The 15,351-nt window shown below is 41.7% G+C and overlaps 1 protein-coding gene across 1 annotated transcript in view; it reads left to right on the top strand.

Moving 5' to 3' along the window:
- Positions 1 to 1,800: 1,800 nt before the first annotated feature.
- Positions 1,801 to 15,351, top strand: part of SUSD2 (sushi domain containing 2) — a 289,389-nt gene continuing 275,838 nt past the window's right edge. The window contains exon 1 of the mRNA XM_088449259.1: positions 1,801 to 1,867. Within this exon, the coding sequence (XP_088305385.1) occupies positions 1,801 to 1,867 (67 nt within the window). The remainder of the gene's footprint in view (positions 1,868 to 15,351) is intronic.

Raw genomic sequence — 15,351 nt, forward strand, 5'->3', positions numbered from 1 at the left:
AATGGGGTGATTCTATGAGATTCGTACCATTTGGCCCCGTCCCCTTTTTAAATAAGCGGTCATTTTTCCCACGAGGGGACATCGCTTAATGAAACAAACCATCTGGCCCCGCCCCCATCACCGCTCAACTGCTTCTCCTCTCCGGGCTTTCCCCCAGGAGGATTAAAAGAAAGTAGGTAAGTAAGCCCCATGTGTATAAATCCAGTGTAATGATAATAAAAGCTAGCACTAATACATAATGCAAAGTTGTTTTGCCTCAGATTTGTTTTAAAGACATACCTGTAGTATCCTTTATAACACATTACCAGTGAGCAGGGAAAGGACCATAATTGCCAAGTAAGCTTATAACAAGCGGAATTTGGCTGTTTTTTTTTGCAAGTTGCTTGTTGCTTGTGTTTGGGCTTGTTTTTTTAAGGTTGCTTGTTTTTGGGCTTGCTTTTTTTTTGTGTATTGCCAGCGCACCCCTGGAGGTAAGTAAATGTGTGTGTGATGGGTGTGTTTTTGCACTGGTAGTGACTGAGGGAGGGGGGAAAGTTGTGTCTGGGGAATAGAGGGCAGTAGCCAGTGGACAGGGTGAAGTTGGAGGGGACAGGCATGAAGGAGAGGTAAACTAGATGATAGAAATGAGGCAGGTACATGGGGGTGAGTTAAAATTACTGAGGCTGTTAAAGAGAGGGGATAATGGAATTAGACAGGTGACAGGAATGAAGGAGGTAAAGAAGAGGGGTGAGAGAAATGCGGAGAAGAGTCATGTAAAGGAAAGGACACACTAGACGATATGTCACCTGATCCTGCTGATTGGGCCGACATATCGTCCACATCGGCCAGTGTGTACCCACTATGCGTGACCCTGCGCACTCCCGCGGGTCGTCCATCGGGGTCATTCCATCGGCCTGCTCGTAGAGCCGATGGAACGACCCAGATGCCGACGCCGGCATAGTGGATGGAGCCGGTGCCCGACATATCGGACGTTTGGTCACCACATCGTGCAGTATGTATTGACCGCCCGATATATATTGCATGGTCAGGTGTCGCATGGCTGGATACACACATCGGCAAGTGTGTACCCAGCTGAAGACTGGCAAGGGAATGAGGTATGAAAAGAGGGAGGAGGTAAAAATATGGAGGCTGGTGTAGAAGGAGAAAAGCAATAAGGCTGTGCATACACTAAAATAATTAGGTTAGAGAAGAGGGGGAATAAAGGAAGTTAGGCAGGTAGAGAGTGAGGACAAAGAGACACCCCCATAAATTGGGATTTTTTTTATTGGGCTTTTTCGGATTGGTTTGGGTTTGTTTTTTACTTGTTTTCCATTTCAGAGTTGGCAACACTGGAAAGGACAATGATTTTAGCTAATTAAAAGAATGTCCATTAGAATGACTGCTCTACAGATGGTTACCAACCTCTGCTTTTTCTGCATGGCTGGGAAAATACTCTCTGTACTATAGAATTGCTTCCTGTCAGCAGAGTATAAAACCTGGAACTTCTCTCACGCTGTCAGTTGTTCCCAGAGGGAGCTGCCACTGCCAGGCTCAATGTGTAAAGTCTGCTCTCTGCTAAACCAGTGACTGGGGCTGACCTACTTGAACTACAGTGCTGCTTCTCTGCCAGGGCGTCCAGACAATCTCCTCTGTACATGCTCCTCCTAACGATTCTGTGCACCATGGCTGCTACAATGTGTGAGTCAGCAACAGCTGTTTGAGGGTAAACGTCCTTCTCCCTCTTGCCAGGCCTGCATCTGAGTCTGCAGAATCTGCATCCTGTCCCAGGCTGGCATCTGATGTGCAGATCTGCAGCACAACATGCCTTTACTCCTGCACCTTACTGTGAGTTTCCTCACTCTCCTATCCTGTGTCTATAAAGTCTCAGGTAAGTACACTGTGCTACCTTTGTTATTAGCTACATAGCCTACCAGCTGTGGCACACACGTGTGTACAGATTAATGACTATAGGACAGTTTAGACAGTTATAACATTGTATGATATGTCCCTATAATGTATACACAGTAAATAAGGTTTGTACTATATGTAACATAGTTTATGAGTTACAATAACTCAATGCTCATTAACACTATACACATTGTTCTACCTTTACCTAATGTTAAAAAGAAAAATCTCCTAGGATATTATAGTAAGTTTCTTCACAAAGAAATAGCACTCTAGAGCTGGTTGCACACTTAACCATTTATGTACCCAGCGATGCGACGGACATCCGCACCAACGATGGGCTGATATATCGGGCGGCCGGTACACATCACTCGATCCGATGCCCAACCTCCTAATATGTCGGCACCAGCCGTATCCCACCACCTGAGGTCATCAACTGGATTGTCAGATTGACCTGACGTTACGGCTGACGACCAGTCGGGCGCGCGCTTGGTCGTTAGTAGTGTGTCCACACTGCCCGATGATCTGATAGGACAACATATCGTCTACATATCAGCTAATGTGTACCCAGCTTAGCAGTGTTAGGAGAGGTGATTTATGTATTTGACACTGGTAACTAATACATTGCTGTTATAAAGTATTATTGTTCAGTTTTATCTGTGCATGAACATATACTGTGTGTATATATATATATATATATATGTGTCCAGAAAGAAGTGCACTCACCAGTCTTAAAGTTAATACAGTCTTCAGATCAAGCACAGTCAGCCATCGACGTTTCAGTGGCAAATGCAGGATTTCCAGAGGGGGGTTTCCAAATGCTTAATTTTAGAGCGAGTGCGGCCTGTCAATGAAGAGGGCAGAATTAGTACTTAACCAGGTTCAATAAGCATCATACAAAGTGTATTGTGTGTATTAATTCCAGCATATACAGGACCAGTGATCACAGTAAGCCATTAGATGCGCCAGTAGGCCATCCTGCCTTAGCTGAACGTATTTATTTTAGATTTGGTCACCATTCCAGACTATTGGAGCAAGTCCGGGAGCCTGGAGGAGCAGCAGAAGAACCTAGCACTGCCCTGGACATATATGTACATATTGGGCTCTATAGCAGAGCATCTCTAACAGAGCATGATTTCCAGATCTCCTAGTTGGTGCACAGGTTATTTATTACTGGCTGATACATGTTAAAAGATCCACAGGTGGTGCTAATTATTTCATTTGTGATACTAAGAAGAACATGCAGCACTAGTAACAATCTATTATATTACTACTTCTATTGTGGTCATGGTGTGGGCAGGGGAGGGGGGTTTCCAGGCAGACAGAAATCCCCCCTGCGTTTGCCTATGACGTTTCGATCTTAACACGGATCTTTGTCTTGACAAAGATCCGTGTGGGGATCAAAACGTCGATGGCTGACTGTGCATGATCTGATTGTATTAAAGGTAGACAGTATTTACTTTAAGTCTGGTGAGTGCACTTCTTTCTGGATAGTATATTAATCCCTAGCTAACTGAATATAATGGAGTGAGTGTGGACACTAGAGACTGTAATGTATGTACATATATACTGTATATGCCTGTTGCTGACCACTTGTTTGTGCTCCCAGACAGCTGTATTCAGTTATTGGAAGTTAGAGATACTACTGGTATTATGGGGGAGATGTATGAAATTATTTTATACACTAATAAAAGCTGTTAATCCCAGAGCAGTAAGTGACAGTACTGTAGATAGACAATCAATATTTTATATCTACTGTATATCAATCCCTTACACAAACTCCATTGAAAATGAATGGTACAGTATGTGATGCATTAAATATCAGTTTATGTTTGGTACAGTACATCTATCTGAGCTTTCATTTATAAACCAAACTAGAACCACTTGCTTTTAGTGGGCTATAGAGTTGGTAGTCATGTGTGGTGAATAAATTGAGGGGGGGGGATTAAATTAGGCGCAATTTGCGTTTTGCTGCAAAAAACGGCTTTTTGTGTGAATTTGTACTTATTGTGCAAACCTATTAGACGTGACTTGTCACAAGTGTGAATTCTACATACCATTTGCCATGAAAGTTTTCACCACCTCCTTAGGAGTTGTGAAAAGATGTGCAAAACCCCTATTTGTGGCTAAAAATGCCAGGACTAGTGTAGGTTCAGAATCATTCGTACACCCTCCTTAATGACTAATTAGGCAAAATAATTTATCATTAGCTTATTTTGGCCTATAATGACCTGTCATTTTTGGGGTGTAAAAGTTCAAAGTACAGGAAAATGAGTAAATTGATGTGGGACAGGTATATGCAGAGTAGCGTGGAACCATGGCGCCCCGAGAAAGTGCATGTCATAGCGCCTCCCCTCCCTGTACTGAACTGTGCCAGTGGGGTATGGCCAACTTGCGGGGGGAATACTGAAGTGAAAAGAAAAATAGCAAACAGTGTCAGTATGACACTTGGCATTGAGGTACCATTGGGGGAATGGAATGCTTCGGTGAGGCACTGTCTGACTAATGGGTAGCTCCTTTGGCACTGCTTTATTTATGTATAGCACCTAGGATCTGACTTTTATCTCCTTTGAATCATTGTTATTAGTCAATAGAGGAGATTGTATTACATATTCTGATCATTTAACTTAAATTGACAGAGTACATGTGCTAGAGTGAGATATCACAGGGTGCACAGCTTATTACTGCAATTACTGCCCCAAACAGCTTTCACTGGATTGGGGACACCTATGGGAAGCTCCCTTCTCAGCTATGCTCCTACTTCGCAAATATACATTGCACCTATATTAATGTGAGTACTACTAACCATGTCATGTTCTGTCTACCACCATAATTATTATTTCAGGTCTCCTAATATTTTTTAAAATACCATTCAAATAACACTTTGTGGTCATGCCTGGGAACACCTCATTACTTTAAATAGCAAAGCAGTGACTTTGTTTAATCTAATACCATATAATTGAAGTTTAGGACTTTACCCTGGATGGTGCCCTCTGTCCATTTTGGTGCCGGAGCTCATGCTCCACCGAAACCACCCTCGCTACTCCCCTGGGTATAAGGGGGTGCTATATGAGTGGCACAGGTATATAGGGGTGCTATATTAATGGGATGGGTGTTTTTAAGATTGCAGGTGGGTGTTGGAGGCGTATTTTGAAGGTTTTTTAATTGTGTCTTTAAATGACACAAATATATAATTAAAAGCATTTTTATGAACCCACAATTTAAGTATAACATTTATTTTGCTAAAAAACACTTGCTTTCTATTTTTATTTCACTGTTTTAGGAATATGCATAAAACAGCCATTTGACAGAATTTAAGAACCCCCAAATACTTTGATTTTGGCCACTAATACCCTTCTATATTGTTATCCTATATCACTTTGCCTTTTTTTGGGTAGCAGGAAGATTTCCCCATTTTCACCTATACATATCGCCAGTAAAAGCAGGAAGAATTTTCATGCGAATGCCGCATAGCGACTTTTGGGATTGAATTACGTGTAAAACAGGTACGCATATAGACGCGATAAGCGGAATTTGCACAAGAAAGGTGCAAAAACTTTGGCCCGGGACTGACATAATAAGCACCTTCTTCATGTTTCTGTAACTCAAGCCCCACAGTGTCTCTCCAGCTCCAGCCAGCCCCCCTTGTGTTATTGCTAATATACACCCTTTTATTACCCAAAGTGCAACCAAAACTCTACATATCTCTCTCATTATCTCCTGCCTCAACTTCTATAATTGCCTCCTATCCAGAATTTCATTTATCCCAAGTTCAATTTGACCTAAACTTGCATCAAAAACTGATCTTCGTCTCTCATTACTCCATATAAGCTGCACCACTAGTTTCTATACTGGCTTCCCATATTCTCCTAAATCCATTTCAAATTGCACATCTACAAAGTCATCCCTTGTTTTAAAAATACTCAAAATACTATCTCTCACACCCACATTGACTATTGACCTACACTTCACCATGCATGGCATACATTTACCCGCTGTTCTGCAATGCAGAGCAGTGGTCTGTGAGTGCTCCCCCAACTCCCCATCGCGGGACACTGCAGCCCACGGGTGGGATGGCGGAGCAGTTACCAAAAAGTGTAACTGTCCTGCCCATAGTGGGACAGTTGAGGGGTGTGAGACCCTACCCTTCCCCCTCCTTTACTACTCACATTAGTTCACATGTACCGCTTATTAGAAATGATGTGTGTGCAGGTGTTGATAATATAGGCACAGACCAATGTATGACTCGTACTATGAACAGTCTAATTACTTAACCAGTGTTTTATTAAAGTATAGTAGGTACAGCTATACTCACTGTTATATGACAGTGGTAATGGAGCAGAACGGAATTCTACACTGCTCACCAGCTGGTGAGTGTATGTTGCAAAAGGGTATTGTAGCAGGGATGCTGGAACAGTATTAAATGCAAGTATTTACTAGGTCTTCCTTAGGAGCTAAATAGGAGACTTCTGTCTTCCACCATGTCACTCTCTCACATTATAGACATGATGGCCCCTTTACATGCTTAGTAGTGACTTCGGGGCCATGTTGGAACAGGGCATGAAGTTTACCTGGTGGACAGGAAGAATGGAGTTTGTGCAGTAGTGCACTCTTCTTTCAACACCACTATCTTAATCTCCTCTCTCAGCCTCACTTGATCTTCTTGTCTCAACTGTGCCCTTTTCTAGCTAGATATTTAAGATCTTTCATGAGCAGGGCCCTCCCTACCCTTTGTTTTCACATCTAAATTAATTTTGCCTAACTCGGATAATCCTATATGATGTATTCCCTGTTTTCCTAAATGTCAAACAACACCAAAATCATTTGCACATTATATTATGACAGTATGGGTCAGATGTATTAAGCTCTGGAAAGTGATAAAGTGGAGAGTGATAAACGACCACTCAATCAGCTCCTAACTGTCATTTTTCAAACACAGCCTATAACATGATAAAGCCCTAAATGTTGGTGCAAAACCGGTCAGAGGACCCCCTGTTTACAGAACTTTTGGACCTGAGCAAAAGACACTGGAGTGTTATTAAGGAAACACAGCGAGCGCTCAGGATAACACAAGGTGTTTACAAAAGACCCCGGTGGACACTTAGTGCTGGATCAGAACTGGATTACACAGGAGCCCGACGATATTGCTGGAGCAGGGCTGCCTGAGTCAGGCTATCTCCCAGAGCAACCCCGTGGTCCAGTATACCCCCAAGGCCTAGCAGCACCCCCAAACCACTGACTAACGGCCATTCGCTATCTCACTGATTGTTTCCTGTGTATATATGGTCTAGCCGGACCAACACCCACCCCTATACCCACACACACTGGATCGTGGAGCAAGGATCGCAGGTGTACCAGTGGACCCATGACAGGATCCGAGTAAGTCTGCACAATACACCTTGTATTATACAGCACCATTGCATGCCTGCACCTGATGCTTCGGTTCTCTCTTTCTCTCATATGGGTGACGTCTGAGGAGGTGAGTCGGTTAGACTGAAATATACCAGTGGATAAAGGGAATCAATTTGTTTGAAGTACCTCATCAGTGACTTTCGTTAGAAGTACTGACAGCTGGCCTTATAAGAACACTCTGCCTAAAGTTTTTGCTAACCCAGGCTCCCAAAATACTCCAAGGACATTAGACTTTTTTAAAGAACACCCATCCTACAGCATATTAGGTGGATTACACCAGGACTTACATTTATTATTCAGTTAATTTCGTATATGCCCAAGTGCAAGAAACTCATTATTACAAACACCTAGACGTTCTATCAGATCCCAATTTATCCTTATTTTAACTATAACATGACAGTTAGTAGCTGAGTGGCTGGTAGTTCATCACTTTCCAATTTATCACTTTCTAGAGCTTAATACATCTGCCCCAGTGACTATGCTTACTTTTAAGACTTTAATTTAGCCTATTTTATTGTAATTCTGTGATTTGTGCACTTTTCACAATTGCAGTTTATTTATGCACTGTTACAGTACTTTTTCTTAGCAGATACTGTTTAAATGTATCAATGAAACGTTTGTTCCCCCATTAATTTTTTATTAGCTTTTCTTATGTTTGTAAATAATAATAATAATAATAATTGTTTCAGTATGTATTTAGTTACGCTTAATTTCGACTGGCACTATGGCATCTGTAATTATTCAACTGCAAACTAGGGGTAGAGTGGTGACAGTTTTAAACTCCATACATAACTAAAAATTCTGTTTTAGGAAGAATTATGCAATATAAATAAATAAATAAAAAACACATTAATATGCACTATCCTGACATTTTGTTCCTCCAGACACAACATTCTATGTATTGGTTTAAGCAATTTGACCACAGTTCAATTCCTCATGTAGCCACAACAGGTCATGTTTTGTGGATGTCTTTAATCATTCACAGGTGCGATAATCTATTCCAGCTGTTTCCACGGACAAAAATTCTCAAACCATGACCTGTTGCGGGTGCTTGAGGGTTGAAGTTGAGATTCACTGGTTTAAGCAGAAGTTCCCCACATCTCGATTGCCATCACCTGTGTTTATCTAGTTAATAGATAAATGGTAGGAAACCCTGCACACTGAGGGCCTGATTCAGAGCCGGACGCTATTTGCGCTCGCTCGTTCAGAAAAAGGGGCCGGCTATTTAAATTGAGCACTCGCTCTTTGCGGTCTGTTGATGCCTCTATGTCTGAGCGAGCGAACGAAGCATGCGCTCGCTATTTTGTAAAGACACCCCCTGGCCGCTCGCATCATACATCATCTCCGCTAATTATTTGATTAATCGAGTACATCGAAAGGCGTCTGAACTGCTTGCAGTGCTTGTGGTTGGATTTTCCTACCGCAATCATGTGAACAGTTCAGGCTAAGAAACAACCAAGTGACGTGGTCGATGACGCTGCTTTGTTAATTATGCACACCCTTAAAACGCCCGTTTTGACCATTAGGCACGCCTGCCTTCGGATCTTCACTCCCCGTTTTCAAGCACCTTCCCCTGTTACCACCCACAAACTCCTCATCCTGTCACTGAAATTAGCAGGCACTCGCTATTTTGCGAACACACGATTTCCGACCGCACTGACTGGTTGGCGCATGCGCATTACGACCCATATGCATGCACAGATGTGCGAACATCGCTCAGAGCGGCCGCTTACGAGCAGCTCTGAAACAGGCCCTGAATCCAAACTAATGATCTGGGGAGTACTGCAGCAGACAGTAGGTCACCCTGACCCAGATATGCAGAATACGGGAATTGTAACTGAGCTCCAACCCCTATACTCTGTATGTGTGGTGCATAAATAATAGATGTTGCAACCGTTGTGGGCTAATAATCACTTTTATTGATGTACTGATTATAGCCAATTGTCATTTAAACACTTCTACCATAAAGTGGCAGCAGATGTCATACAATGTATTCTCATTGTATGGGGAACGTTACCTGCTGGTGCAACATCTGAACTGGACATGGAGATTGTAAGCCACTAATATGGTAAAAGACTGGGGACGGAGGTTTCAAGCTGTTAAAGTAACTTACCAGCAAACCTACCTGTCTCATATATCACGATTTCCAGCATATATCTATACTCCACTGTCTACAAATTAGGCACTTTGGACACTATCTAATTATGTGGCCACAATAAGTGCAATATATTCACTGACTGTGGTTAGCGCACATCTCCGATGATTGGAATACTGCACGTGCAAAGCAAGTGTACTATACATGTGCAGCCCTCCGACTGCGAGTCCGCTCACAGTGTGTCCCAGCTGCGCCTGATAGACAGGCTGCAGCATTCCCGGAAACGGGGGTGCGTCGCCCCCATTTTCCGGGAGGGACGAGGCCAGGGTCTCCGTGGGTGCACGCAGACTTCCTGGCCTCACAAGCTGCCAGGACATGGCCAGGCTGCGGGAAGCTTTAGCTCCCGCAGCCTAGCCAATGGAACATCGACCACAATTGCGACCGATGGTCACACAAATGCAGCAATGAGGTGTGTGACACCTCCTTCTGTATTTGCATTTTAAATGGATGGAATTGTAGAAGCCGCTTGTGTGCAGCTGTGCAAGTCCGTCCATCTCTGAATCAGGCCCTGTGTTTTTACTCAAGATAATATACTCAGTTAGGTGCTTTCTCCATATTAGAATAAGAAAGGAAAATAACAGGACTCTAATTGCATGTAACTGTTGTTTCCATTTCTAGTGTGTTACATTGTATGGAATGTTTATACTGTGCAATGTTTAGAGGGATTATATGTAATTTTTTTTTATTGATTCTAATTAAAAACATTGCTTGAAATTGGGAGTTGAAATTAATTTTATTGGAGTATAGGCGCTCTGTTATCTGATATCTGAAGAAAGCAGTGATGTAATTATCTGCTCACTAGCAAGTACGTGGTTGTGGGCAAATAGGAAACATGAACCCAGAAGTGAAGTAAGAGTGAAATATACATAGGTACTTATGTAACATTTTATCTCAGCCTTGGTCGTCTTTAATGTTTTTATCATTTATGTTACTGAGCTTAGGATCCCTTCCCTTGTAAACTATATATGTCTATATTACTGAAGTAAGACAAGATCAAAACCTCATAGGTTGAGATGAACTGCACAGACATCATTATCATCACAGCTAATTGGCAATAATATAGGTACCTGTGTATTGTTTGCAGTACAGTGAAAAAAGAGAAGTCATTGAAGTGAAGGAAGAAGACAGCCGCTTTATCATGTAGGGACATACAGTATATCACAGTAATATAATTTTTTCTATTTTTTTCAAAATATGTTTACTTGAAATTCAATGTATAATCTCTGTTACATTTAAGCATAAAGAGTAATAGTATTTCATTCTGAAGATGATAAACCCTTAGGTTTTGTCTAGGTCGCGGGTAAAGCACACCTAGCGAGTGGGCCCCTATAATACATGGTTGCTTAAAACATACTGTACATTTCCAGGAAGTGGACATGGGTAATGACATGTGATGCAGTGCAGATGGTGAACAAAGGGTAGGCATATGATGTGCTCATCCATGATAAAAAAGTGTTGACCTGTTCAAAGTTACAATGAGTCAATCCAGGATTTCTAAGCAGCAAGCAAGTGTATTTCCCAAGCCATCCACATTACTCATGGCTCCATTCTGTTTTCTCTTCTTCTCTTCATTTAGCAATCCTACATTTTAATAATCCTAGCCACAACAAATTGTACTAAGAATAACCTACGTCTAATAAACATATGCCAGTTCCAAGGGCAGGACATGGTATCAGGAAAGAGTGGGCATCATTTCAGGTGTTGCCTTGGAAGTGAGAGGCCAGAAAAATACTTTAGAAGTAACAAGTTAGGGTAAGTGCATGTGAGCAGGTTTAATCCTCCTGTTCTGATAACCCTGGCTGGAGGAAGGACGGAGAGTGGACACATGCACACAGAGTGATATTGGGTCCTTATCTACTCCATAGAATATTAGTGGAGTTCAGAAGAGCATACTCTACTACTTATTTTTTCCATTATGCATAGTGTTCAGAAACCTGCCTGCATAGGCTGCACATTTCTTCTGAGGTCAATGATCCCTTTGTACGATATAAACAAAAACAACAACTGCAGATGGAGTAGACTTTATCTCACATTTCGTGGCAGATCTCACACTTCAGTTATTCAAATGTCATGTGCTGCAAACATTGTTCTTAAATGATAAATACAATTGTACTATCAAAATAGTAAGATAAGTAATGCAACACATTCTAGATCGAATATTTCCTCTTCAGCATTGCCTCATAGTCCTGAGAATACATTCATTAGAAGTTAATAAAACTTCTAGATAAATCCAGACAGAAAACTTGAGCAGCCAATTAGACACTTTCTTTGGGATGTAGTCAGGACTGTGAAATCCTGGCCTGGGACTAATGATAGGCGTCTAAATACCGACGCCTATCATCAGCCCCACGCCGAAATCCCGACGCCCGGCATACTGATCGTAGGTAAGCCGGACGTCGGGGGTGCGTAGCCGCGGGGGGGGGGGGGGGTTGGGATTAGGGACTCCCGGGGGGACTTAGTGTTAGGCACCCCATTGGGAGGGTTAGGTTTAGGCTATGGGAAGGCGGTGTTGGGGTCAGGCATGACTGGGGGGTTAGGTTTAGGCACCCCCCCAGGAGGGTTAAGTTTAGGGTGCGGGGAGGGGGGGGTCAGGTTTAGGCACCCCTGGGGGGAGGTTAAGGTTAGGCACTAGGTGGGGAGGTTAGGGTTAGGCACCTCTAAGTTAGGGTTGGAGGCTGAAAGGGGAGGGTTAGGGGTGTTACTTGCCTCAGTCGGGATCTTCAGCTGCCGTCCTTCCAGCGTCGGTATTTCATCTGCTAGGCTTAGCTCCGGCAGTGATTCATAACGATTTCATCTTCTTTCCTTGCATTAGATTGACCAAAGCTAATTAATGATTGATTGTTGCTTGTTACTGGTTACTGCACATTACTTATTAGGCAACTCTCAATGGGTCAATGTTTTGTTTTGTTACAAGTGTTATAATAAAATAATTACACAGGTCTGCGATAAAAAAGCTTTTTTTAACAAATTTATGTGATACTTATAGATTTTTGGCTTCTGAACACGAAAATAACTCCCGATTTTGCATATCACATCACGTTTTTCTGCAAAACGTGTATTTATGAATAAGTAGTTTTTTTTCATATTCTTAAAAGTAATAAATGTATTCTGCCTACATTTATTATAAAACATTGTCTTAAATTATTTCAGTCGGTAGTATAGAACGTTGCAATTCAATTCTCGTCATAAAACTTCCCCCCGCCCACTGCCAGAGGTCCACATGGTCCTGGAGCTGAAATTTACAAAGGGCCTAAATCCCATACTGTCTAAAGCAGGGGTGGGGAACCTGTTTTCTGCCGAGGGCCATTTTGATATATATAAAAATTTTTGTGGGCCTGGTTCAGGCCATGACCTCTCCATGTGACGTCACACGGGGGCGGGCCACAGTCGCCGGTGATTACAGCAATGCCTGGAGCATCCGGAGGAAGCTCCAGGGAGCTGTAAAGGCAGCGTTGTGACCATCTGAAGCATCCTAAAGACGCTCCAGGTGGCACTGCTGCATAGATTCTGGCTGCAGTGCCCCATTCTAGGCACCCTGCTAGCCAGATGAGGCTAGCAGAAAAAAAGCTCAGAGGGCCAGACCAAATGATTCCGAGGGCCTTATAAGGCCCCCGGGCAGGAGTTTCCCCATCCCTGGTCTAAAGGACCATTGCACACACACAACAACTACAACTACAAGGTGAGCTGGCAAAGGTGGAACCAAAAATCTTTTCTGTTGTTCTCTATGGGGGTTTTTTGGGAAGGCATAACTCAGGGTAGGGCGCGAATTTAGACTTTGGGTTTGTTTTATTAGGTAGCATATGAGCGTGGCGGTAAAATGGGCGTGTACTGCTACATCTGAGAGACGTGTCATAAAATTGATTTACATCCACATGTAAATGAGCCCCAAAGCAGTTAGTAATATCTACTTGTTGATGAAAACACACTGATACTTCTCAGAAAATACATGTAAACATAGGGATCATTGTGCCTTATAACCAATACAGGGAAATTATAATAATGACCCCATTTGAATGTATATATCACTGTTTTTTCTTTTATATAATAGTGACATAATGGGGGTAAGGTGAAATGAGGGAGATTGGTATACTCTTCAGGGAGACAGGGAGATTGCTGCTATTTCAGGAAGTCTCCCTGACAAAGAGGGAGAGTTGGCAAGTATGCATAGAGGTGAGACATATAGGGGTATTCAATATGGGTGCAATAACATCGTTTTTTGCGTTAATATCACTTGTTTTAGTTTTACACCGTATTCAATTTCAAAGACTTATCGCAGTTTTGAAAAGTCTTTGATAAAAAAAACGGTGATAACTTTTCACCATTGAATAGGTGTCGAAAAAAAGTGCAGAATGGGGTTTAGGGGTGCAGGCTTAAAAAAAATAGCCTGCACCCCTGAGATTGACATTTAAAAAAGAACTGTGTCAAAAAAAGTTTAAAAAAAAAATAGGGACACCCCAAAAAATTTATTTAAAAATTGGGGTGGAAAAAAAAAATGGGAAAAAATTGTTAAACAATAGGGAAATAGGTTCAGGGCTATTCTGCAAGTATGCGGCAGATGTTTTCTAGAATAGAATTATAGCGGCAGGTGCACAAATGCAGAATTTTTTAAAACTGCCTTTAGGGACTTAAAAATATGCTAGTACCCATTTTCATATACCCCAAATTTGATGGGACCACTTAAAAAAAAAAAAAAGTGCTGTTTTGCATCGCTTCTTCAATGTCGGGAAAAAAGCACCTGCTGCGGCTATTTAAATCCCCGACTTTCAATTAAAGGCTAAAACGGGGGTATCCATAGTGTTCCCCCATGTTTTTACAACTTTAGGGGGTCCTTACAATTATTTTAAGGAAAAATTCGTAACTTTACGCAAATCCAACTTCGGAGTTTCCCGTTTTCGTTAATTTTATTTTGAATACGGGGATAAGCGGGAGCGCACACCATACCTTTACGCAGAAAAAAACTCTGATATGAAACGTTAACTTCGCCAGGGAAGTTAACCTTTCATATTGAATACCCCTCATAGACATAACTCGATGGAGTAGGAAGGGAATAAGGAAGGATGGGGGAGTGATGTCTACACTTCCCCCATCCTTTGAGTTTGGGAAGTATTGACTGATTCTATCAATCATTTCATGTTTAGTTATTATTATTTACTAAATTTCTAAGGGCAGGTGTTTCACGGTCTGCTGATATCTGCATAACTGTGTGTCTTGGAATGTGTTTAGTCATTGCACTGTATGACACTTCTCAGAATCTGGTACACGTTGGAGGACTGATCTATTTTTTAGGTCAAAGGTCCTTGACCATAATATGCAGATTTTCTTATCCTTAATCATTTCACTACACGTGTGACACCATTACCCAATACTATATGCATTATCAGGATATACATATATATATATATATATATATATATATATATATATACTGTATATATTATCTCTCTGCCTCTATACACACACATACACACACAGGTTGTCTTGAATTTGAAGTTCTGTACAGTATATTATTATAAATGATTTCTGTGAAATCTACATGAGAAGGTGCAGTACATGTTTAGCATGTAGTAACTAAATATATTTGATTTTGAGGAAATCAATAACTTAAAACATTTTTAATAACTGGCAAATAATATTTTACTGTTGTAGTGGTTTTAAATTATAAACATGTAACCCTGGTTAAGGGTTAAATAACATACTATATTAATAAGTACTAGGGATGTGCAGGCTCGGATAGGTTCGAGTTTGCACGTTGAGTTCGGATTCCGTTTTTTTGGAGGGAAAAATCTGAACTCAATGTGCAAACTCGAACCTATCCGAGCCTATGAGGTAAATATATATGTACTGCAGTCACAGTTCTTGAGGTAAAATGTATGTGTGTGTCATGTATTTATAATGGAGTA

Source organism: Taudactylus pleione, unplaced genomic scaffold (genome assembly GCF_031769625.1).
Source record: "Taudactylus pleione unplaced genomic scaffold, aTauple2 ptg000479l, whole genome shotgun sequence".
NCBI lineage: Eukaryota > Metazoa > Chordata > Amphibia > Anura > Myobatrachidae > Taudactylus > Taudactylus pleione.